The following is a 23,965-nucleotide window of genomic DNA, read 5'->3' on the forward strand; positions in this document are numbered from 1 at the left end:
TCACTTTAACTTTTGAAGGTTCTTTTAAAAGCACCACTTAAAACGTACATATTCCCCCCCCAAAATTAAATGTAGAAAAACTGCTCTATCTCAGGAATGAGTTTGAGAATGCACACGGAAACCAGAGACAGTTTTTTAACCTCTGGTTATTGACAGGGAGCATTAATTCAAGAGGATTTGGAGATTTTCCTACATTGTTCACTTAAAGGACCACAGGCGCAGTGCTATCAGAGTTTCGTGGTCAATTTCTAGCCCTTTTCATAAATATGGTTACTGGCCAGATTTCTAAAACTTAAATTTGTCACCCAGAAAAGTAAAGTATAGGATTTACAAGTGTTTTATTTTTTGAGAAATTTTGAGAAAGGATCACGAGGGCAGCACACCAAAAAATAAGTGGAACTAGTTTTAATAATCTCTGAAAACTTTTAAGATTTATTTTGAAACCAACTTCCAAACAAGACAGAACAAAATCAATACATATGTATACTACACCGCTGAAGAAGCTTAAACTTGCCAAGGCATCTTCAGAGCGTTCCCTTTGAACTCTTTCCTCGGAGCCTCAGGTGATCTTCCGCTGTCACGACAGCGGCCCTGCTGGAAAATCCCTCTTGGGTGTTTGCGCTGCCAGCGCGGGCCGTCCTCAGCCCCGTCTCTGCACCAGCCCAGGCCCGGGTGCCGGGACGGTCGCGCTCACCCTGCGTCCCTGCCTCACCGCTTGCTGGATCGCTTCTGGGACTTCTCCGGGCTGCGCCGCTTCGCCGGCGGAGAATGACGGGCAGGGCCCCGAGCGTGGACCCTGTGCTTGTATGGGTGGGTTCTGTGCTTCTGCCGGCTTTCCTCCTTCTGGTCCTGGCTTTTCGCAGGTTCCTCACTGCCCTCTTTTTGTTCGTGGTCTTGCTCTTTCTGGGAGGGCAGCGTGTTCTTAATTGTGTTAATTAGAAATCTTTTATTTGTACCAGCAAGAGGACACTTCATCCTGGGGGGAAAAAACAACCACAAATCAAACACTGACTCCAAAGCTGAACCCTCCGATCGTGGCAAGTGCCAAAGAACTGCTTCCACAGAGTCGAGTTTCTGAATTTGTTTAGCTTTCCTTGCATGCCACCTAGTGTAAACTCTGGGCACAGGGGGGAAAACCCAAGACACTTAGAATTCTGGACACAGACTGGCTGGACCTCATCTGAAGACTTTAACCCTTTCTTCCTTGTTGGGACTAACTTTCCCAACAGGTACCACAATGTTATGTATAGGTGTTGACCACAACCCAAATTACCTGAGTCATTTAATAATATCTCCTTACACCATAAATGCCTGATTTGACTAGAATCTGCATTTTTAGTTACATTTATGGTGGCTTGTTTTTAAATATCAAAGAAGAAGGATCAGTCCCTCCCTGAGGAACAAAAAAAAGGATACCTTGCTATATCATGAATACTGGAGCTACATGATCTACTCTAGAAATAAAAATATCTAAAGAATCTGTTAAATGCGATAATCACCTTTTACCCTCTATTTCAGGACCTTCTGTTTCAGAGTCTGTGCTCTGTCCCAGAGCACTGTTCACACATCTACCCTCTGGGTGAATTTCTGTGCAGTGTACATTTCAGGGGCTCCCTGAGTCAAGTTCACCCAGGAGGAAGGATGTAACTGGTTAAGTCGTTAATTTACATGTTTAGGTATATTTATATACTCAGTATTTGTTTTATTTTTCAGGTGTAGTAAACCTTTCATTTTAGAAAAGAAAACCCCACACGGATGAAAACCTGAATACTTCTCTTGGCCTTGAGCCAAGGCGGATGCTAATCCGTCCAAATCATGTTACTCAGGGTGGCTGGTAGTAAACAAAACTGAATGTAGTATTCTGTAATCTCCGTCTTTGTATCAAACTTTGATTCAAGGAGAATCCCACACAATACCTCAAAAGCAACCCACCAAGCAGCCCCACTGCAGTGATTTTCTCGTGGAAGAGACATGTAAGGGGTCACCAGCCAAGTGTCCCTGTTATGGAGGTCAGGCCACCTCAGACAATCAGAATGGCACTGAATCTGTTAGTAAAAGGAGGAGGAAAGGGGCTTCCCTGGTGGCGCAGTGGTTGAGAGTCTGCCTGCCGATGCAGGGGACACGGGTTCGTGCCCCGGTCCGGGAGGATCCCACATGCCACGGAGCGGCTGGGCCCGTGAGCCATGGCGGCTGGGCCTGCACGTCCGGAGCCTGTGCTCCGCAACGGGAGAGGCCACAGCAGTGAGAGGCCCGCGTACCGCAAGAAAAAAAAAGGAGGAGGAAAAAAAGAAAAGAAAATGGCTCCTGCTGCGAATAAGCAGCTCTTGAGCCTGCATGGAGAGAAAGTACCCGCGAGGTCTCAGAAGTGGTGTGTGCGCCCACATGCTGGTGTGCTTAACGCTCAGGCTGGGACGAGTGACGGGGAATGAGCGGCGGTGAGGAGACGGACTCAGGGAGAAAAGGACGCAGGGGGCAGCAGAAGCAGTGGGAACGCTGGGTGGGGACGGCACCGGAGGTTTGGTTTTCTTTTTCTGCTGAAGTTCAGAAGCCACAGTGATGAGCAAAGAAGAAAGGCAACAACAGAGAGCAAAGAAAACCCATGGTTCTGCGTGTGAGGCTGGGGGAGGCTGAGCTTCCAGAAAAGCGCGCCAGCATGACGCTCCTCAGGGGCCCCAAGGCACAGCCACGTGTACCTCCCAGAGGGACAGGCTCAGGACACCTGTGCAGTTGGGAGGGACGGCCAGGCTCTGACCTCAGTGACTTTACAGGATCATCAGTGCATCGAGGCACGGACTGGCTGACGACACCTGGACCACCGCATTGGCAAGCTCAGCAGAGATTCCGAAGAGCACGACACACGCGTGTGTCACAGAGCGGCACAACTCCGCCAGCCTGCGGGAAGGGACTGCCCTTCAATGCGGAACACAAAGAGCCCAGGTGCCTCTCTTTGCCAGCTGTGGCCAGGGCTTACTGTAGGAGCTAATCATGTTTATGAGCAACGGAGCACCGCTCTCTCTTGGATGGAGCGGACTAGAAACGGCTGGTGCAAGACAGCCAGCTACGGAAGAATTCTGGGGCCTTTTCAGTGCAGTGGGTCTTCAGTGCTGGTAAAACTGGTCCGTTCTTGTCTGGATTAAACAAAGAAAGAAGGTGATTACTGCCAGATGGGACAGTAACCCAAGATATTAAAACCTTTGGAAACTGCTGGCGCATTCAACTGCATTTTGCCATCTTCCACGTGAGATCATCTCCAGCACCATGTGCTTGCCTGAGATGGACAAAGCTCCTCCTGGGCTAGAGACCGGCAGGGTTCATGCTGTGAGTGGGGACCAGGTCGGAGGAGGCACCCCTAGCTCCCCGCTGCTCGTGTAACCCGCCGACTCAACACAGGGACCAGAAGCTAGCGTGGAATGAGGTGGTGTTCTGGAACAAAGTCCACACGAAAACCGGCCTTTACATCACTTTTTCACATCGAAGATGCGAGTTTTAATGCTGGTTGTGCCTAGTTTGTGTCCACCTTCAAGGTGAAAAGTCAAGCGTGGCTTGGAGAGAACTTGGTTTACTTGGGTGGGGGGAGGAGTGGGGAAGGAGGTATGAAAGCGACTCCCCCAGATACGCCAGGACACATTTTAGAAATGGTGACAAGTGCTCACCCACACTCCACTGATAAATGAGGCAGGACAACGAGATTGGGGGGCCGGGGAGGGGGGAGCAGTTGAGGGCAGATGTGAAGGGACACGTGGCAAATGACTCCATATAAAGAAAGTATAAAATCTGCACTGAATATATTCAAGCATAAGGAGAATAACATCAATGCTGAACGTGAGGAAGTCCCTGGCAGAGAGCGGCTCTGGCCTATAATGTGGTCATTAATTTTGCGGAAGCTCACCGCCAGTTGTCCTACGGCTACAAAGTCATACAACACAGTATACACACGTGCTCTGGAATCATACTGTCTCTTAGGCCAGACCTTGGGCATGTTAAATAATCTCCCTGTTGTCTCTCATCTATTCAATGGGGACAAGAGTGACTATTTTAGGGGACCGGATGCCGATCAAAGGAGCGAGAATGTGCTCAGAACAATGCCTGACGCGCAACCAGCACTTGGTAAAGGTTAGCTCAGTGCGCGGCCTACTCCTCTGACTCCATTCGCTCTGTGACGGTGGGAAAGTTACTTAATGCCTCTGTGCCCTGCTTTTCTATTCGCAAATGGAAGCAATAGAGGTATCCATCTATTGCAAGGGTCTAATGAGATAATGCGCAAAGCTCTTAGCACAGGGCCTGGCATATGGTAAATCTTCAATGAATGTTACCTATGGGGCTATGATTTCTTATGCATAATTCCAAAATTTGAAAACCAAGTTCTTTTTCTTTCTTTTTTTTTTTTTTTTTTTTTTTTTTTTTGCGGTACGCGGGCCTCTCACTGCTGTGGCCTCTCCCGTTGCGGAGCACAGGCTCCGGACGCGCAGGCTCAGTGGCCATGGCTCACGGGCCCAGCCGCTCCGCGGCATGTGGGATCTTCCCGGACCGGGGCACGAACCCATGTCCCCTGTGCCGGCAGACGGACTCTCAACCACTGCGCCACCAGGGAAGCCCCCAAGTTCTTTTTCTGATACGACAACTCATTTGGCAGCCAGACCTGGCCTAACCTGACGCTGGGCCCTTGTTTCTACTCTGTATCCCGTTTGAGGGAAGCGTTCATATGCTTTGCTGAGGAGATGATCATGTGTTGAACAAGTACCATTGGGGTATTTGTTGTGCACGCTGTCTGGGCTATAGTACCTATCTAAAATGTGAAAATATCTAAATTTAGAAACTTATCTGGATCCGAGGGCTTTAAACAAGGGATTGTGGACCCATATTATTACTATTCACTCTCCCTTCATGAAAAAGAATATATATAGCACTCAAGTTAATACATCAGGGATTTTTCCGTGATGGAAACTCAAGACAGCTAAGTCTCAAGTCACCTGGGATAATAAATTAATCAAGAACAGAGAAGAATGTCTGATGTTTCTCCATGAAAAAAAAAATGATTAAAAAATGAAAAGAACCTGAGCCATCAAGAAAAAACGAATAAGATGTTTTACAGAAATGTTCATAAAAATGGTTACAACTTTAAAGTTTTGGTACTTCAGATGGTTAAACTTCTGTATCTGCAAGTTTCACTTTCCAGGATATCTCAATTCTCCATTGATATCAGAGTCAGTGGGCTACGGGGTAGTACCTCTCAGCTTATAATTTGCATTTCCTAATGGTCTATAGACTCTGTTTGTAGATGGTCCTCGGGTATAAATAACACTGAAGGCTGGAGTAAGTGGGTGATCTCGAAGGTCCTTCCACTTTTGAGTTTCTCCGCACACGTTCTGTATGTTGGCCCTTCAGAAAGTGACCCTCCTCTCCTTCATCAAATTAGGAAATTATTTCATTGCTCTCTGTCTCCTTGTTTCTCAGCTCTCTTTTAGTGCCATGTTCTTCTGTATTTGAGATGACACAATAAGCTAGCGTTAGATCCTCAACTGCCCTAAAGCCTTCTTTATATCAGCATCGAGGCAAAAGCCTGAGCCCTGCGGCACGGGCACAGGCCTGGCTGCTGGGTGGGTCTGTACTGGCTTTGTCCGTGGCCGCGCCCAAGGATGTGGGGTGGGGACCACAGGAGGCCACAGGATGGGCAGCTGCTTTCCTGTGGAACTCTGACCCCAACTCTGTTGACTTTCTCATGCTGGCTAGTTATTTTTGTTTTGGGTTCATTTTTGATTTTAGAACGTTATACTAGCTCACGTGGGAAGAGCCAGATTTAAGGTGCTAACAACATAAATGGATATAAAACTCTAAAGAGAATGAGACTGGTTAAAACTGCTCTAGGAAGTACCCATGACAGCACTGTCAGACTCAGGAGCTGGCATCCTATCCACGTTAAACCTGACAAGTGAAGCGAGTCCCTTCACTTTCAAAGCCAGAGGCTGAGATGAAGGGCTCCGCCTGCTACGGGAGAGATTAAGATGGGCCGAGGCCAGGGCTCTAAGCTTTTCAGTCTTCTTTCCCTTTTTCTCGAGTAGGCACACTGTGTAACACTGTGTAACTGTCATTTGCAAAAATGAGGCTGTTTCTCCCCACAGGTATCATACTCAACTTATGAAAACCAGTAAATTATAAAACAAATCTAGAGAACAGAAGGGGAAAGATAAATGCAGTTTCTTTTTCTTTCTGATTTTCATACTTCTGTCTCTCTGCTGCTGAAGGACAGAGGTAGTAATAGCTAACATTCTGCAGATACAGACCTGCCACGTTTGTGTCTAAAGCAGTTTCATGAATGTGACCCCTCAAATAGTGACACATGACCACTAGCCAATAAGAACGACGACAGCGGTGTTGCTGACACTGACGAGCAGTTCCCTGTGCCCTTATGTTACCAACGCCTCACTTCATCTCTCCGCCGTCTCCCCTCTTACAGATGCACAAGAGGCAAAGCACCTTATCCAGGCTCCCAAGCCGGAAGGACGTGGAGCTGGGATTGGAACCAGAGTCCGCCTTCCCAGCACCATTCCAGCTGGGACAGAAGGAGCAGATGAGAGAAAGACACCTGTGGAGTAAGCAGATGGCCCAGAGCAGGCAGGGAAGGAAACCGCAGGTGAAAAGCTGTCAGCACGCTGGCCGCCGGGGCTGCTCCGTTTGGGACAGACTCCTAGAAGCAGATCTAAGTCGGCTAAGAGCGCTGGCCGTGCAGGAGCCCAGGTGAGTCTGACACAGACAAGAACAAAGGCACCAAACTCCCTGCACACACGTGACTTGGAGATTTGTGAAGTACATCAGGCTGTGGGAAACTATGGTTCCTCTTCTTCTGTTTAGGGAAATAGAGCCTTGGGATCGTGGAAGCCGGGTTCAGTGCATTGCGCCCCGATTCATTCCTTTATTCTACGGCCAGAGCCCTTTCCACGCCAGCAAACGGCATTTTATCTTCCATTCTGCACATTGCTTTGCATGATCACGGATGTACGTCTAAAGTAACAGCCACAGGAACTAGCACAACTACACTTCCAACACTCCAAGGAACCAGGTAATACTTTTGATCTGATGCTGTGGTTGGTTACAGCTCATCTTGTTTAACACGCCACGATCACCGTAACCACCCACGGCGCCACGGGTTATACTTTGGCAATCAAATGCCTTAGCCATCTGAGAAGGTCTTTTATAGTGTTTTAATCCCCACAGCGACACTGTTAATCCTTAATTACACTGCATACAACAGGCCTGAGGCCTGAGGCAGGTTTTCAGTATGCTCCGTCTCCACCACTACACCCAAAAGTAATGAAAAATCGTTGACATACGTGTACATATATATCTGCAGTATTTATTTTCAAACATCTGAGAATCTTTCATATGTAAGGCACTATGCTAGGTCCTGCAGCAAAAATAAATACCAGGCTACCTGTCTGATGCTCTTTAGGAGACGGCCAGGAGGAACAGAAGGTGTGACCAGGCGAGGGTCAGAGGCGGGGGTATGAGTAGCAGGGCCCTGGGATGGACAGGGCACGATCCCTGGCCCCCTGCTCCCTCTGTAGGACAGGTCGTTTCTGTAGCCGTGTAAGCCAACGAGAGCTCATTCCGGGCTCCCTGATCCACTTTCATAAGCAGACAGGAAGGGGATGTGAACGTGGGAAGCAGGGGCAGGACACACGGCGCTGTGTGCTGACAGTAACCACAGAAGGGAGGCTCTAGACAAGAAGGATCCGTGCTGGTCCCATCAGCAGTTAGCCAGGACTTAGGAAACCTCTTTGGGCTCCACGTTCTTTAACTGGAAAGTAAAGGCTCTGGATCTCCGCGGCCCTGCAATACTGCCGGGAGCCTCACCCACGAGTCGGGCTGAAACTCGAGCCCTCCCTGCCTTCCCCGCTGGTTCCAGCATGTGGCCTGGTGCTCAGCTGCAGGCCTGTCCGCGTGCACCTGTGCGTGAGCAACTTCAGGGCCGGCATTTTACGTGAGGCTTCTGCACCGCTGCCTGTGCCTGGCCCCTTAATACCCCGACTGGTACTGAGCGAATCTTCACACGAATAAAAACACCACGTGCCTCAGTGGAGGCTGGGGCAATGATCTGCTTCCCAGTAATCAAAAGCTGATTACGTAAAATGGAAGGAAATGTAGGTGGTGCTCCCCCTTATCACCAGATTGACCTCAAGCCAAACAGAAGAGCACCCAAAACGCCACTCCCCTTAAAACAACTGGGTAAAGAAAACTGAAAAATCATGTTCTCTCAGATTCAATCTTTGGAAGTTTTGGTACCAAAACATAAGCCTCTCCAACGTATAAGGCTGAAATCATACAGGCAGTAGACTCAGGCATTATACTGGGCAAAGGTCAGCTGAAGTGGACGTGACCAGAATAAAAGCAGCTTTGTAGACAAGGAAGCTGAGCAAATTTCTGAAATTTGTGCTTATAAATTCCTTTATGTTGACTGAAAGGAAGTCACATGGGCCAATATTTCAGCTTCTCTGAGGCTTCTGTCAAGAACAGCTTCTCAAGAGATTCTTTTGCTGAAATACATCCAAGGAAGTATATAGCACCAAATGGTTTCTTTCTTTACACTACAGAAAACGGCATCCCGGTTGCATTTCCTTTAGTTCAGCAATCTCTTTCTGGCAACGGCTCAGCTACCTCACTTAAGATCTCTCTCATGCATTATCCAAGAGGAGGAAATAATGTCACTCACTCTAGTTCAGTGTCAAATTTTAAAGCCAATGTGAAGATCTTTGAGATGCTTAGAAACGCAGACCATCGCCCGCTAGTAACTGACCGACTGTCTGCTCCTTTGGGGTATCTGTCCACTTGACAGGGATGGGTCTTGGGGCTCCTGTGGCTGGCCACCTGGCCACCTGTCTGCTCCTGGGAGGAGTGTGGGAATGCTCCCAGTTCTGCAGAGCAGGTTGGTATCATTCTTTTTAATAAATAGGGATTAGCATAGTGTTTTTCACATTGGTGTGCACTTTAGAATCACCTGGGTATCTTTTTAAAACCCCAAAGCTCAGGCCATACCCCTAACTAATAATCTTTGATGGTGGGAAACTGATACTTGTATTTTTGGAAGCTCCTCAGATGGTTTCAAATGTGCAGGTAAATTTGGAAACCACTGGATTAGTGGTTAAAAGTTTTATTCACACACACACACACACACACACACTTATTTAAACAGATGTAGAACCAGGTGTTCCCCTGGAATGAGCAGGATGGGAAAGGCGTTCTTTGTCCCAGCACCGTGGGCAGAAGCAAGTCACGGGTTTCCTTGGACCAGACCTCCCTTCACAGCCCGTCCCTGCTAGGTGTGCTGGACCAAAAGCTGCCTCAAGGAAAAGTTCTGTGAGACTGTTTGAGCTGCAGGGTGACCTAGCTGGGTATTCAGATGTAAGTGAGCCGTCACTTCAAGGAAAACAACTCTCGGTATTCACTGCTGAGATAAAGCTGAAGCTTGCAAACGAAAGAAAATTAGACTTCTGGGAAACAGTGACCGTGACAGTTTCCCAGCACTTCAACGACTTTTCTGATGAGATCAGTGGTGATGTTAACAAATGTGTTTTAAAAATATTATATAATGAAAGGTGTCAACATTTGGAGGAGCTTCATAACTCAGCGAACCAATTTCCAGATGACCGGCTCATGATATTACAGAACCATGCATGAGTGGAAGATCCAGTAGAAGTGCAAGGTAGACCAAGGGATTTTACTGTAACAGCATATGAAATGTCCACATTATTAAAAAGAATGTGAAGAAACTACTGCTTGCTGAGGTTACTTGCAAGTAGTGATGCAGTATAAAAGAATACCACAAATTTCTGAAAATGCTGTTGAAGTACTTCTTCCTTTTCCAAATATGTATCTGTGTGAAATCAGAGTCTCTTCATATACTTCAACCAAAATAACATATTATAACAGATTGACTGCAGAGGCAGATAGGAAAATCCAGGTGTCTTTGATAAGCCAGACATTGAAGAGGTTCGCAAAAATATTAAACAGTGCCACTCTACTGAATAGGTAAATTTTTGCAAACATAGCTGTATTTATAAAAAAATATATTATCTACACATGTAACATGTTTATTATTTTTAAAATAAATCAATAAATACTTTAAAATTGCTCAGTTTTAATTTCTAATACAGTAAATACCGATAGATATAACCCATGTAAAAAAGTTCTGTGGGGTCCTCGGTAATTTTCAAGAGTGTAAAGGATCCTAAAGACCCAAAAGTTTGAGAACCACTGTTATGAGAGTTGAAAAAAAACAGCAGTGTCAACAGGAATGCTCGCTTGTCTTGTCACCTCATGGGAGAGTGTGAGTTTCCCATCCTGTTCTCCCAGGATCCACCTCTTATAAATCTAGAGTCATCTTACTTTGTCTGCCAGTTTTTACTCTCTTTTCAACATCCTTCTCCCGCCCTTCTTGGGAAGAGGCTGCTAGTCGCCCCCCAATATCCGTTCTTCCTTTCTTCTGTAGTAAAAGAACCTCAGATTTTATCTGGCACATAACTGACTGAGAAAAAAAGACTGAGTTCCTGGCCTTGTAGCTGGTGTAGACATGAGACTAAATTCTGGCCAATGGGGTCCATGTAGAAATGGCACAGACGACTCCTGGGAAGTGTGCTTGAAGGGGGTGGGGGCATGCCTCTTCCTCTTCTTCCTTTCTGCTAACTAAAGTGTGGAAAAGAATCACACCCTTTGGTTGGGAGATTTGGAAAACTGGAAGGAGCCCGGGTCCTCCATAACTCTGGAACAGCCAATCTAACTGATATGATGCCCAGAGAGGAGGTCAGTCAGTACCTGACAGATCTCAAGCTGGCCTGTGCATATGGCAACTCTCCTCAGGAAAAGCAGAGCTGATGCTGACAGACTAGTTCTCTGACCCTCAGAAAGTTCTACCGAGCCAGTAAGTGGCACTAAGGTTGTCAGGATAAATGACTTCCATCAGGAGAGCTGCCTAGTAACAAGTGATCCCCTTCAACATTCCTCATCTGGCAAGAACCCTGACTGATATTTTCCCATCCACTTGTCAAGTCATCTGAATTTATGATTTAGCTTTAGGCTGATTCTTTCACAAAAGGTATTATTTTAAAATGGACCAATGACTACTGTCAGCCCGATCAAGGTCCTGCCTTATACCAAAACCCAAAGCAGCCTGCCCCTACCAGAGTTTGCACGAATCTAATTCGTGTTAGTAGGGGCACCTTATCTCTCCTCTCTTAAGGACAGAGGGCTGGAAAGAAGAGAAGTAAGAAATAACATGTATTGGTGAAGACGTGAAGAAAATGGGACACTTGTGCACTGTTGGTGGGAATGTAAATTGGTGCAGCCACTACGGAAAGCAGTATGGAGCTTCCTCAAAAAATTAAAAATAGAACTACCGTATGATCCAGCAATTCTACTTCTGGGTATTTATCTGAAGAAAAAGAAAACACTAACTCGAAAAGATATCTGCACCCACGTGTTCATTGCAGCTTTATTTACAACAACCAAGATATGGAAACAAGCTAAGTGTCCACTGATGGGTGAATGGATAAATTGTGGTATACACATACAATGGAATACTATTCAGGCATAAAAAAAGAATGAAATCTTGCCATGTGTGGCAACATGGATGGACCTTGAGGACGTTACACTAAGTGAAATAAGTCCAACAGAGAAGGACAGATACCGTATGATCTCACTTATATGTGGAGTCCTAAAAAAAAAAAAAAAAAAAATCAAGCTCATAGATAACAGAGAGCAGATTGGTGGTCGCCAGAGGCAGGGGTAGGGGAGTCAAGGGGTCAAAAGGTAAAAAGAAAAAAGCCAACCACATAGGTGGTTATATACACCAAGTCAGGAGATCTGATGAATCAACGATTAACTGGAGCAACCAACCATTTAAATCTATGTTCCTCCTTAGTTAGTTCCAACTAGAAAAAAAAAAGGATACGCTCATTCTTGTAAATACAACTTCTAATTTTTTTTTTTTTCGGTACGCCGGGTCTCTCACTGCCGTGCCCTTTCCCGCTGCAGAGCACAGGCTCCGGACATGCAGGCTCAGTGGCCATGGCTCACAGGCCCAGCCGCTCTGTGGCATGTGGGATCTTCCCAGTGCGGGGAACGAACCCGTGTCCCCTGCATCGGCAGGTGGACTCTCAACCACTGAGCCATCAGGGAAGCCCACAACTTCTAACTTTTAAGGAATTATAATTCTGTCACTGACAAATAAGATTTGTAACTGCAATTTAAAAATAGCAATGTCATATCTAAAAATCTTGTGGGATATTTAAAAATATGGCATTTAAATTTATACGTGAAAAAAACTGTATTTGAGGAAAAATTCATAGAAATGGTAGAAAACGTTGACCATTCAATGAGTATCCTTTGTCTGAAATTGGCACTGAAACTGATATTCACTCCACCTGGCCTGGTACATCTAGAACACTTATTTATTTTAGTCCAGACCAGTTAGATGGCACTTCATATGGCAATAAAAAATCCAAACAAACGAAAAAAGAAGTTAAGAGCAGATTTAACTAACATTTAGTAACTGACTGCTCCATGCCGGGAACTATGCTGAGTGTTTCCACATACATTATCTCACCAAATTTTTACCATATCCTAGGAGGTCGCTATTTCACTGAAATCTAAAATGATTACAAATGTTACACAAAGATTGACTCACATTGGATCATTTCATCTTATTATACCACTGCATCCATGAATACATCAGAATGAACTTCTGAAAGATAATAGCTTTTAAAAAATAAACTAACAGGGCTTCCCTGGTGGCGCAGTGGTTGAGAATCCGCCTGCCGATGCAGGGGATACGGGTTCGTGCCCCAGTCCAGGAAGATCCCACATGCTGCGGAGCGGCTGGGCCCGTGAACCATGGCCGCTGAGCCTGCGCATCCGGAGCCCGTGCTCCACAACGGGAGAGGCCACAGCAGTGAGAGGCCCGCGTACCGCAAAATAAATAAATAAATAAATAAAAATAATAACAGCAATCCTATTATCACACCTAAAAAAAAAATCAACATCAATTCCTTCATATCATCAAATACCCTCGTTTCAGTTAGTTTGGATAAGGATCCAAACAAGGTATACACGTAGATGTGTCCCAAATCTATTAAGTCATAGGATACTCCTCCTCCTTTTCTCCTTGCAATTCATTTGTTAAAGGAACTGGTTTGTTTGTCCTGTAGAATTCCCCACATTTTTGTCATTTTATCTCTATAATATCATTTAGTATGTTCCTCTGACCTCTATTTCCTGCAAACTAGTAGTTCTAACTAGAGACTTGATCAGATTCACGTTCAAGTTCTTTACAAGGATGTCTCATAAGTGGCGGTACCCTCTTCCTATTGCATCTTCTTGTGGTACGAAGATTGATGGATGAGTCCGGGTGTCGTCAGCCTGAGCCACTCATCAGAAAGTTCCCCATCAGCTTCTCATCTGATAGATTTAGCAACTGTTGATGATCTTTGCCTAGATCCAGTGTATCATTAGGGATTGTAGAATAGCGACATTCTTTTTATTTTTAAATCAGGTTTACTGAGGTATAGTTTATACAAACTAAAATTTATCCTTTTAAGTAAATAGTGTGATGAGTTTTGACAAATGTGTGTAGTCATGTCATCATCACAACAGTCAAGATAGAGAGCATTCCCAGCACCCAGAAAAGTTCTGCAGTAAATTCAGTCCTTCAGCCCCTACCGCCTGGCAACCGATGGGTTTTCTGTCCCTATGGTTTTGGCTTTTCTAGAATGTCATATAAATGGAATCTTATAATGTGTAATGTTTTGAGTCTGGCTTCTTTCATGAGCAAAATGCTTCTGAGATTCATCCATGCAGTGTGTATCAGTAGTTCTGTTCCTTTTCGTTATTGATGAGTGTGGAATGTATGGATGTTACAACTGTGTATCCGCTCATCAACTGATGGTCATTTGGGTTGTTTCCGGTTTTGAGCTATCATGAATAAAACTGCCATGGACACTACTGGACAGATTTCCGTGTGGGCTTACATTGTCAGCTCTCTGATAGGTGGTTAGAAGAATTCTGCATGGTGAGTGCATATGTATAAGAAACTACCAGTTGTTTTTCAAAGTGGCTGTATGATTTTACATTTCCACCAACAATATGTGAGCATTCTCGTTGTTCCAAATCCTCCTCTTTATTTGGTGCTGTCAGTATTTTTTTTTATTTCGGCCAATCTAGTGCCTGTGTAGTGAATAAGTAACTGTGGTTTTAATTTGCATTTTCCTGATAACTAATGATTTGAGCATCTTTTCAAATGCTTATCGGCCAATTTGATATCATTTTTGGTGAAGTGTTCATTCAAGTCTTTTGTCCATTTTTAAATTAGATAGTTTGTCTTGTAAGTGAGTTGTTATTCAAGTGATGATAATCTTACTCTATAGTCCTACATTTAACAGTTGCAATTCTATAAGGAAGTTTTCTTTCATCAATTATTTTGTAACTTTGAAGTATAACTTGTACAAGGAACAGGATAAATGCTCGGCTCTTCCTCACTCTTTACCAGTTTTATAATAATTTGGCTCCTTAGCCTCATCCAAAAGCTTCTTGATGTGATTTTTATTATGACCTTATGGATTTTAACATATTTTAGGTTATCTCAATCATTATTGCTTTATTCTTTGATAACTGAATTATCCCATCTTTGACTAGTGGGAGGCCTTTCACGTTGGTTCCTGTGTCTTTCTGACATGACTACAAGTAGTCTCTGACAGTTTTACTTTCTGATCTGATAAGATTTTCTGGCTCTTCTTATACATTTCCTATCTATGTAGTAAACAGTGTGGTCTTGCCCACAGAGAGGTCTGGCCTTTGCCCTGGCTTCTGGGAGGTAATATCAATTCTGGGAGGCAATGTCATACCTGATAGAAACGTCTTTGTTTAGGGTGGAGCTGGCCACAACTGATAGTCTTACAGGGAGGGCTGGCCATGCCAGAGACACACCACATGACTGAGGGTGGGAATCTGGGATACTGTGGTATTGGTCAAACTGGAGACTGATATCAACCATGTGAGCAATCAATCATACCTAAGTAACGGAACCCCCCAAAGAACTTTGGACACCGAGGCTCAGGTACGCTTCCCTGGTTGTCAGTATGCCAAGTGCGTTGTCACATGTTGGTGCTGGGAGGGTAATGTGTGGGTCCTGACTCCACGGGGTGGACAACAGAAGCTTTGTGTCTGGAACCTCTCCAGACTATGCCCTTTGCATCCCTTAGTTTGGCTGGTTTTAATCTGTATCCTTTCCCTGTAATAAACTGTAACCATAAGTATAATAGCTCTCTGTGAATTGTGTGTGGCCTAGCAAATTACTGAAACTGGGGATGGTTTGGGGAGCTCCTGGAACTTGCAGTTGGCATAGGAAGTGAGGGCAGTGCTGGAGGCTGTGACAGCTAACTTGCAGTTTGGCGAACTCCAGGCTAACGGCCTCGGGTCAGCAGCCAGTTATTTCTCTAAGGATCTGTCTTCTTTCAGTGAGAAATGGAATTATATATACCACAGTAGAATTTATACACCACCCCTGGGTGCCAGGGATACTCACTGCTACTGAGTGGATGGTCATTGTTTCCAGGACTTTTCTGTGAACAGAGCTGGAAAAGCTTTTCTCTCTCTCTTTTAAAGAGAAAATCTAGCACAACTTCATACTGATATTTCCAATTAAGATTTAGGAGTACAGATTTTTATATCTTTGATTTTATATTTGTATCTTTTACACTGAAAATTTTGGTATCTATAACAAATAAATATTTACTTATTTGCTTTATCCTACTATACAATATTTTCAGAAAAACAGTATCAACATCATTACCAACAACGTGATAACCGGAAACAATTTAAGATTTCTTTCTAGTTCTTTTTTGCCTTTGGAAATGCGTCAAATTTCAGATCACCTGAAACAGTTCCTCCATATGTGGCTGAGCCATCTACTAAATGGCTTATTGAGGTCCATTTATTTTATGTTGCTTGATTTTTAGGAATTGCCTTCGCCCTCTTATTTCTTTAACTTTGACTGAACCTTGTTTTATATTTGACATAAACCCTGTGCTTGGTTCTAAGAGTCAAATCCACAGAGATCTAGCTTCTACTCCTGTCCCATTTTTACACTTTACACGTTTTAACGGCCCACAATACTCCATTATAGTGAATTTAAATTGTGGATAAAAGACCTAAGCCAGCGTATTTATTGGATGAGAATGCTATTGCTAAAGTAACGCTTAGAAGAGTAGACTTGATTCTTAAGGTTAAATTCTTCCTTTGTCTATATCATTAAGTTTTAGTAAGCTCTGTTTTGTATAGAAACTGCAATGGTAAACTTTAGTGCTACACAGCTGAACTGTCACAAAATCAAAATACTTAAAATTATAAATTTTAATTTACTGAGGACTATAATTAAGATAGAAGTTCTTAAACAATGAACACTGACATAATAGTACTGTCACTCAGGTGGCCTTAGGCACGGCAGCGTCATCATATCTCTTGGGGACTTGTGGGCCAAAGGGTGACGACACCATGACAAGTGTTCTCTGTTCTCACCCCTCTGCCCACTTCCGTGGCTGCAGCCCTCAGCAGTGTCCCTGCTCTACCACTTGCCTCTGAGTGAGTTCCTCTACGTCCACGGTTCTACATTCCCTGTATATGCTAAAGAAAACTTTTCTCTTTAATATATACATGAGTTTAAATTTTAAGGAAGATGACTCAAGAACTTACCAGCCCATAGGTCCCATTGTTTCTGCTCTTGTTTTCCCACGTTTTGCCTCTTTAAGGAGTTCTTCTATTGCTTTCCTGGTGGGAAAAAGGAAGAAATTTGAGAGAATTTTAGTCACCCCACTAAATTCTGAAAATCATTTTGTTCCACGTATGGGATCCTGGGAAAGAAAGAGCTTTTGAAGCATTAAACTTCAAAATTGGGGGAGAAATTTAAAAAAATGTTTTAAAATGGTTGATAGTTTTGAATACATAAAAATTAAAAAGAAACCTTTTCCATATAGGGGAAGAACACTGAAGAGAAAATTAAAGGCAAAATGACGAATTATATCCATATTAAAAATGTTCAAACGCACTATTATTCTAAGAAATACTAATTAACCCAACAATGATGAATCTGTTTCTGCTCATCAGTTAGTGAGGGAGTGGAGAAATGGATATTCTTTTCTCTACCAACAGGGACTAAAGCTGATATAACATTTCTGGAGAACAACTGGAAACATGATAAAGAGCCTTAAAAATAATACATACATGTTGACCTAAAAATTCCACCTTATTCTAAGAAAAATTCAACTAAGTATGCAAAACCATATGTACAAGGATACTCATTCAAAAACTTAACAGCTAAAGGAAAAGAATAGAAAGCTTAAACGGTTACTAAAAAGGGATTGTTTAAATAAATCATGGCATATCCACACAGTGGAAGATTAGGCAGTCGTTAAAAATGAAGACAAATGCTTGGCACAGCAAGACATTCATAACATGTTAAGTGTATAAATCTGGGAACAAAAGAGTGTGTATAGGATAATTTTATTTTAAATTTATTTACATGTACCTATTGCACAGGGAAACATTTGGAGGGATGTTACCAAAACAATAAGTTTTGGGCAGATTTTTAGTTTTTGTTTGCTTCTCTGCATTTTCTGTTTTTTCTAGAGGGAATCTGTATTATTTGTGTAATTTTTAGAAAGAGGCTTTTTAAAAGCCTAGAAGACATATTTATCAACCATGCTCTGAGACTTTACCACATATAAGATCCTGTGCAAGGTGTCATGGGTAGTAAGATAGGACCATGGTCATCCCTGACTTTAATATTACCTATGATATAGCAATAATAAAGTTAAGAAAAAGAGAGGTATCACGTTGCAAACAACAATAGTCCAAAGACAGAACTATAATTCTAATCACAACATTTGAAACTGGATAATTATCTATTGATTCTATATAAAAACATTTAATGACACTCTTACAGTACTACTCTAGGTACAATTCACATAGTCCTCAATGATATTACCATTCTGTTAGTTTATAAGAATATTTTATTTTGTACTGATTTTTATTTTATCAAAGCATGCATACAGCTTAAAGAGAAAAATATTATTTAAAGACTTAAAATGAAATACGGCAGTCTTCTGCGTCAGCCTTCCTTACCCACCGAAAAAACCAATTTCAACTCCTTCTTATCTGTTTCTCCTGGTACTCACCTCCATATTTCTAATAGTATTCTTTCACACTATTCCACCACCCTCTTCATCCTCAACAGATATATCTGGCTATTTTTCTATAATTTACACAAGTTTTAATAAACTCCTATTAATAGTGAGATCTTTAAAAAAAAAAAGCCATTTCAGCTAACTCAGCAGCTGGACACTTTCTAATCCATCCTGGGAGGGCCCACTGATGGGCTGATGAAACACTGACCAGCTTGTCTGCTTCTTGCCCCTGGACTCAATCAGATCAGGTGTCGGGAATACTAAGTGCATGTGACACCACATAGCCTTCTTCCATCTCTTTAAAATAATAATACATCCTACGGATGTGATCTGAGGGCTTTGTCTCATAGAGTATTTCGGGAAAATTTTATCCTGTCTGGCTCCAAAACAGAGATCCTTCTTCACCCTTATAGATGTAAGCAAAAAAAAATCAAAGGGTGAAAATATGTCCAATACACCCCCGCCTTCCCATCAATTAGAGTGGTAGCTTTCAAAAAAACAAAAAAAACAACCAGAAAATCAATCATCCTGGATCCACCCATATGTCCTCTCTCCTGACAACAGACACAGTTAAAAATCATCAGTGAAAGAACTTGCTTGGGCAGTTCCCCAATTATGAACAAACTATGTATCAGTTACAGATGAAGTAGAATGCATTTTCCCATAAAAACTGTTAAAACGTTTGCCCAGCTTTCTGGACATGCCTACGAAAGCCAGTTTGTGTCACGATACAATTGGGATGCTGTACATCTGAAGGAAGCAATACTCGGTCAGGAACCGTGCCGAGATCCTGCAGGCCTAGCCTAGGCACCTTCCAGAGTTTGAAGTTGGACGTGGATTCTTCTGTAGTTGTGATTTCACCGAAAACTGTCTCCAGTGCTGTGCTTAACTTTCTGTGCCGTGATTAAGGATACCTTCTGACTTACGACGACAGCCCAAGAGAAAAGAAGGTGTAAGTATGAGAAAGACTGCCTGGGGTGAACCAGTTCACCAGTGAGGAAAGACGGTGACAGGTTGGGAGCAGACAGGGCAGAACCCAGGCCCAGCAGACTGCCTGCAACTGAAGCGTTTGTTACTGTTTGGACAACTCATGTTGTCACGAGCTTTACGGTTTACAAAGCAGCACTGTCCCATCTGAACATGACAACATAGTCATCACGACCAGTGTTCAGATAAGGAGGTACCAGGGACACTGAGAGCGGTGGGGAGGACCAAAACAAAACAAAAGGACCTGTGGGTTTAAGGGTACCTGCCCTCCATCTTCCTATCATACCTCCCGTCTCCTCCACAAACATTTGCACGACAAGTCCTGGAGGAGCCCTTTTCTCATTATCATTAAAAGGCAAAAAATAAAGTAAATGCAAAAGGGGGAAAAAAAAAAAAAGCCCTGACAGAGCTGCCACTGCTTCCGCACTCATTCAGAGAACGGCAGAGGCAGAGGAACGGAGGGCTGCTCAGACTTTGTCCTAAGAATGTGGGGCATTCGCCGTGTCCCACCCACACTCTGCACGAGCTCCTTCTGCAGGGCTTTCCTTCCAAACAGGAAAGCAACTTGTAGCAATCATGTGTTTTGTCCTTGAAATAACAACATCACCTTCAAAATCAACAGGAAAAAAAATTTAGAAAGTCAGGTAGTTTTCCTCACTCCTGTAGCCTCTGTTGTTTTTTCGGGAACTCTCGCTAATGAATTCTCGGGTAAGGAAATAACAAAGTCAGTTTCTACCACACATTATCACAGAGGCTAGATACTTAAATTATCAAAGATTATGAAACATCGGCATCATGAAACAAGATAGTTTTTAATGAGATTGCGAAACAGAAGTGTAAACTGCAAGTAAAATACAGGAAAAGCAAACAGTAGGAGAATATATAAGAACTAAGTACAACAAGGACTTGAACAATTAAATTGCAGACACAAATTTAAGTACCATAATTTTTATGCTTAGATTCTTTAAGCATCTTAAAGGTTTCTTTGTAAAACAAATCCATTGTATTAGAATAGACAGTCCGGTGCAAACAAGAAGTCCCAGAAAGCCAGGTCATTAAGCCAGACAGTTTCCTGGGCACAGGAACAAGCTACAATCGATTTTCAATGATCCATGTGTGTATTATCCACAGCCAATTTTCCATCCTAGCTCAGCTTCTTCAGGCCTGCCTGTTCATCCCATTAGCCAGCTGGTACATGCTTGTACAACGTACACTGATCGTAATAGCAGCTTAAATAAAACCTGAGTGGGAACACAAATCTGGTGCTAAATCGCCTTAAAATCCAAAGTCAAACAAATTAGTTTTGAGTTATCTGGGTCTGTGGTCCTTTATACTCACATAAATCAACTGAGAGTTAACTATATCACTATAGTGAAAGGGTAGCAAGATATTTAAGGCAACTAAAATGAAACAACAGAAATTAAATAATGAAGAACACAAGAGAATGAGATTTTTAAAGAAATAATATCAGAGAAGCTAAATGTCAAGTAATTGCTCAAAAAAAGACCTCAACATATACTTTCTTGAGAAATGGTGAAGGAAAGTGCTATGGACTCAATGTTTGTGTCCCTCCCTCCCCAAACTTAGATGTTGAAATCCTAGCTCCCGATGTAATGGTATGAGGAGGTGGGGCCTTTGGGGGAGGTGATTGGTGCCCTTATAAAAGAGACCCCAGAGAGCTCTTTCCTCCCTTCTGCCATGTGGGGACACAGGGAGAAGATGGGCCCTCACCAGACACCGAATCTGCTGGCAACTGGCTCTCAGACTTCCCGCCTCCAGAACTGTTAGAAATAAATGTTTCCTGTTTAAACCACCTAGTCCATGGTCTTTTTATCACAGCAGCCAGACAGCACATTCGTGGGCCGTAGCGTTGCTAGTCCAGAAGCCCAATTTGGCCGGGACAGCGGCTGGACGGCAGCACCGTATCTGCCGTCCTGTGCGTGGGAAGCTTTGCCTGGGCTGCACCCTGCCCAGGGCTCTCCCTGCAGCTACGTCCTCACCACCGGACGCTCAGGTCAGAGGTCACCTTCTCCACCAGCCCTTCCTCATCTCCCCACCGGCGCCTCATCGATAGATATTATAAAACCACCTTTTCTTTCAGGCCGATGTACCATACTTCTAAATATTTAAGTTACATTTAAAAACCATTAAATAAAATATATTCATTCCTCCTACCATGACAAGTACACCTTCATTACAATAAAAATTTTAATGTGTAAACTCTGTATGGTGATAGATGGTAACTAGGCTTGTCGTGGCCATCACTTTGTAATGTATAAAAATATAGAATCACTGTGTTGTACATCTGAAGCGAATATAAAATTGTAAGTCAGTTGTGCTTCAAAACATGTGTAAAGCTATGATTTTTTTTTTTGCGGTACGCGGGCCTCTCACTGCTGTGGCCTCCCCCGCTGCGGAGCACAGGCTCCGGACGCACAGGCTCAGCGGCCATGGCTCGCGGACCCAGCCGCTCCGCGGCATGGGGGAGCCTCCCGGACCGGGGCACGAACCCGTGTCCCCTGCATCGGCAGGCGGACTCTCAACCACTGTGCCACCAGGGAAGCCCAAAGCTATGATTTTTAAAAATTTAAGTTAGTGAAATATGAGGTAATAGAATTAACTCCCTGCACACATTGATTATTCTCTTAATGGGTTGGTAATATTTAGATGAATACATAAAGACACACAAAATTTATATATATCTTTATTCCATAAAATTTATTTTCTTGCCTTTATTTCAGCAAAATCACTAATCATATTATGATCAAGATTTTCATATGAAGTAAGTTCTATGGACTGTAATAATCTAAAGTATTAAAAACAAAGTGTAACTTCAACATGGACCAAATTGTAGTATATTGTCAAAATGTAAATTCACATAAATGTAAAAAACTGAAAACCTAAATTTTGAATGTTTTAAAGTTTCCCTGTAGATTAATGAATCAGTAACAAACTTCCTGTATGTTCTCCAAGACCTACACATATACAAATGTATGAGTAATCTGATCTAACATTAAATGTTAGTCTCCAAGTATAACTATTCCTCATACTGAACTAAGTCATGAGAACCTCCAGAACGCTGAACTGAAATCCTGAGACAAGCAAGCAAAGGAAACTTAGCTCTGCTGGGAAACAATATTTCCTTATGGCAAAACCTCCTGCACTCACTCTGAAAAGAAGGTTTTGACAAGTTAATGTGTCTTTTTTTCTTCCGAACACTGCGCGGCTCACATCCTTCCTGGACTCTGAAGCAGTGTGCGCTCTGACGTCAACAGGGCACAGCCCCCCATCGCCACGGACCCCACGGTTTCCTTTCATTCAGGGACGCAGGTCAAAACAAGAGGAGGGTGTTTCCTGGGCTAGGAACTGCACTGACGGAAGATCTGCACGTTTGTGACACATGGGGCTGCCCAGGTTCAAGGAAACTCTCCTTTGAATATCGATATAATAAGCACTTAATATGCACCACTGGGGATATGATGAAAAATAATGATGGCGGCAGTACCTATGTGCCATGTACACTTAATCCTCACAACTCCTCTAGGTAACTACTATTTCATTGATAAGGAGAAAATAAGAAAGAGTGAAGAAACTGGGGCTGGGATGTGAACCCGGGCAGTTGACTTTTAACTGACCCTGACACTACAGTTCTGGTGAAGGCGAGACCCCAGCCTCGACACAGCTGAGCCCCGTGAGAGGAAGGCCATGGGAGGGCTGGCAGCACGTTTTACTGCGATTATTTGCAGTCACGACAAGACAGCTGTGGTGAAGGCAGAACTCCCGTCTCCTCACCTGGACTTGGACAGTCTCAAATGTCCACAGCTACACATCCTGCGTGACCTCAGAGGGTGGGTTATTATTACAGCGAGATGACTTCTTCAGGTAATACGTGGGCTGACTTCTATTAGTTTAGCTCTTAGAGGGAAACCTTATCTCTCAGGTCATAAAACACCTCACCTGAGGAATGACCTCATAATGAGTAAGTAGTAAGTATTTCTACAAATATTTATTCTTAAATCCCGGTTAAGGAGCCACACACAGAAAATACAGTGATTCATTTTCAGTTCATGTTATAGGACCTAGTTAAATGTGCCACGGTAAATTGTGTATTGTGAAGACAAGCATCTCTTACTGAAAAAACTCTGTGCAGGTGGGGTGGGGATGGCAGAGAACTACCTTAGAAGATAGTAAGCTCTAAATAGAAAAGCCTGTGAATTATACCATTGCCAGGAACAACGTGTCTGTCTGATAGGTCAATTAAGTTTAAAAGTATATAAAGTATACACGTGCCTTACTAAAAGATTAGTTGGGAGAAGTAAACTCAGTCAAAGAATGTAAGGTCAAAATAATTATTGAGGTCTCTTACTCCGTGAAAATATTTTGTTATCTCTTTATAAAATTCAAACTCTTACCCAACAGCTGTTCGAAATGCAAAAAGGAAAAAAATCACAACGATTGAACAAAAGGAAACATTGCGATAGAAAGCCTCTAGGGCTCGCCTCCGCAGCCTTCTTCAGTGAGGCCTGGCGCCTGGCGCACTGCCCTTCGGTAAACACGCCACACACCAGAAAAGCCACCTCGCCCATCGCGTGGTCTGCAAATCACTCTCTTAATCCTAAAAGAGCTTTATTTTATACCAGAGATCTGCGGGTTTCTGCAGACTGTCCTAAAGGACCCTTCAGAGCTCTTGGATCGCAGCCCCATCCAAAGGACGGCCTATTCAGCAGAAGGCCTGGTCAGCCCGCTGAAGGCGT

At 43.4% G+C, this 23,965-nt stretch overlaps 1 protein-coding gene across 2 annotated transcripts; it reads right to left on the minus strand.

The window, feature by feature from the left end:
* Positions 1–403: 403 nt before the first annotated feature.
* Positions 404–16,807, minus strand: LOC115803180 (uncharacterized). 2 transcript variants are annotated; one of them, XM_089899704.1, is made up of 3 exons: positions 16,735–16,807; positions 713–976; positions 404–591 (listed from the first exon to the last, which is right to left on the minus strand). In XM_089899704.1, the coding sequence occupies exons 1-3, from the start codon at positions 16,749–16,751 to the stop codon at positions 525–527; spliced, it is 348 nt and encodes a 115-aa protein (XP_089755830.1). In that variant the 5' UTR covers positions 16,752–16,807; the 3' UTR covers positions 404–524. The 2 variants fall into 2 exon arrangements, with proteins under 2 accessions (XP_089755830.1, XP_030618329.2); XM_030762469.2 differs by having other exon boundaries at positions 404–976.
* Positions 16,808–23,965: the final 7,158 nt, after the last annotated feature.

This window comes from Delphinapterus leucas, chromosome 18 (assembly GCF_059928025.1).
Source record: "Delphinapterus leucas isolate spDelLeu-1000000601 "Yukka" chromosome 18, BTC_Dleu_Yukka2, whole genome shotgun sequence".
In the NCBI taxonomy this organism is placed as follows: Eukaryota; Metazoa; Chordata; class Mammalia; order Artiodactyla; family Monodontidae; genus Delphinapterus; species Delphinapterus leucas.

Bases quoted from the DNA above. Each gene is read 5' to 3' on its own strand.
- LOC115803180 (XM_089899704.1), bottom strand. The intron at 592-712 runs GTGAGGCAGGGA...ATTTTCCAGCAG, and splicing joins CAGAAGCGATCCAGCAAGCG to GGCCGCTGTCGTGACAGCGG.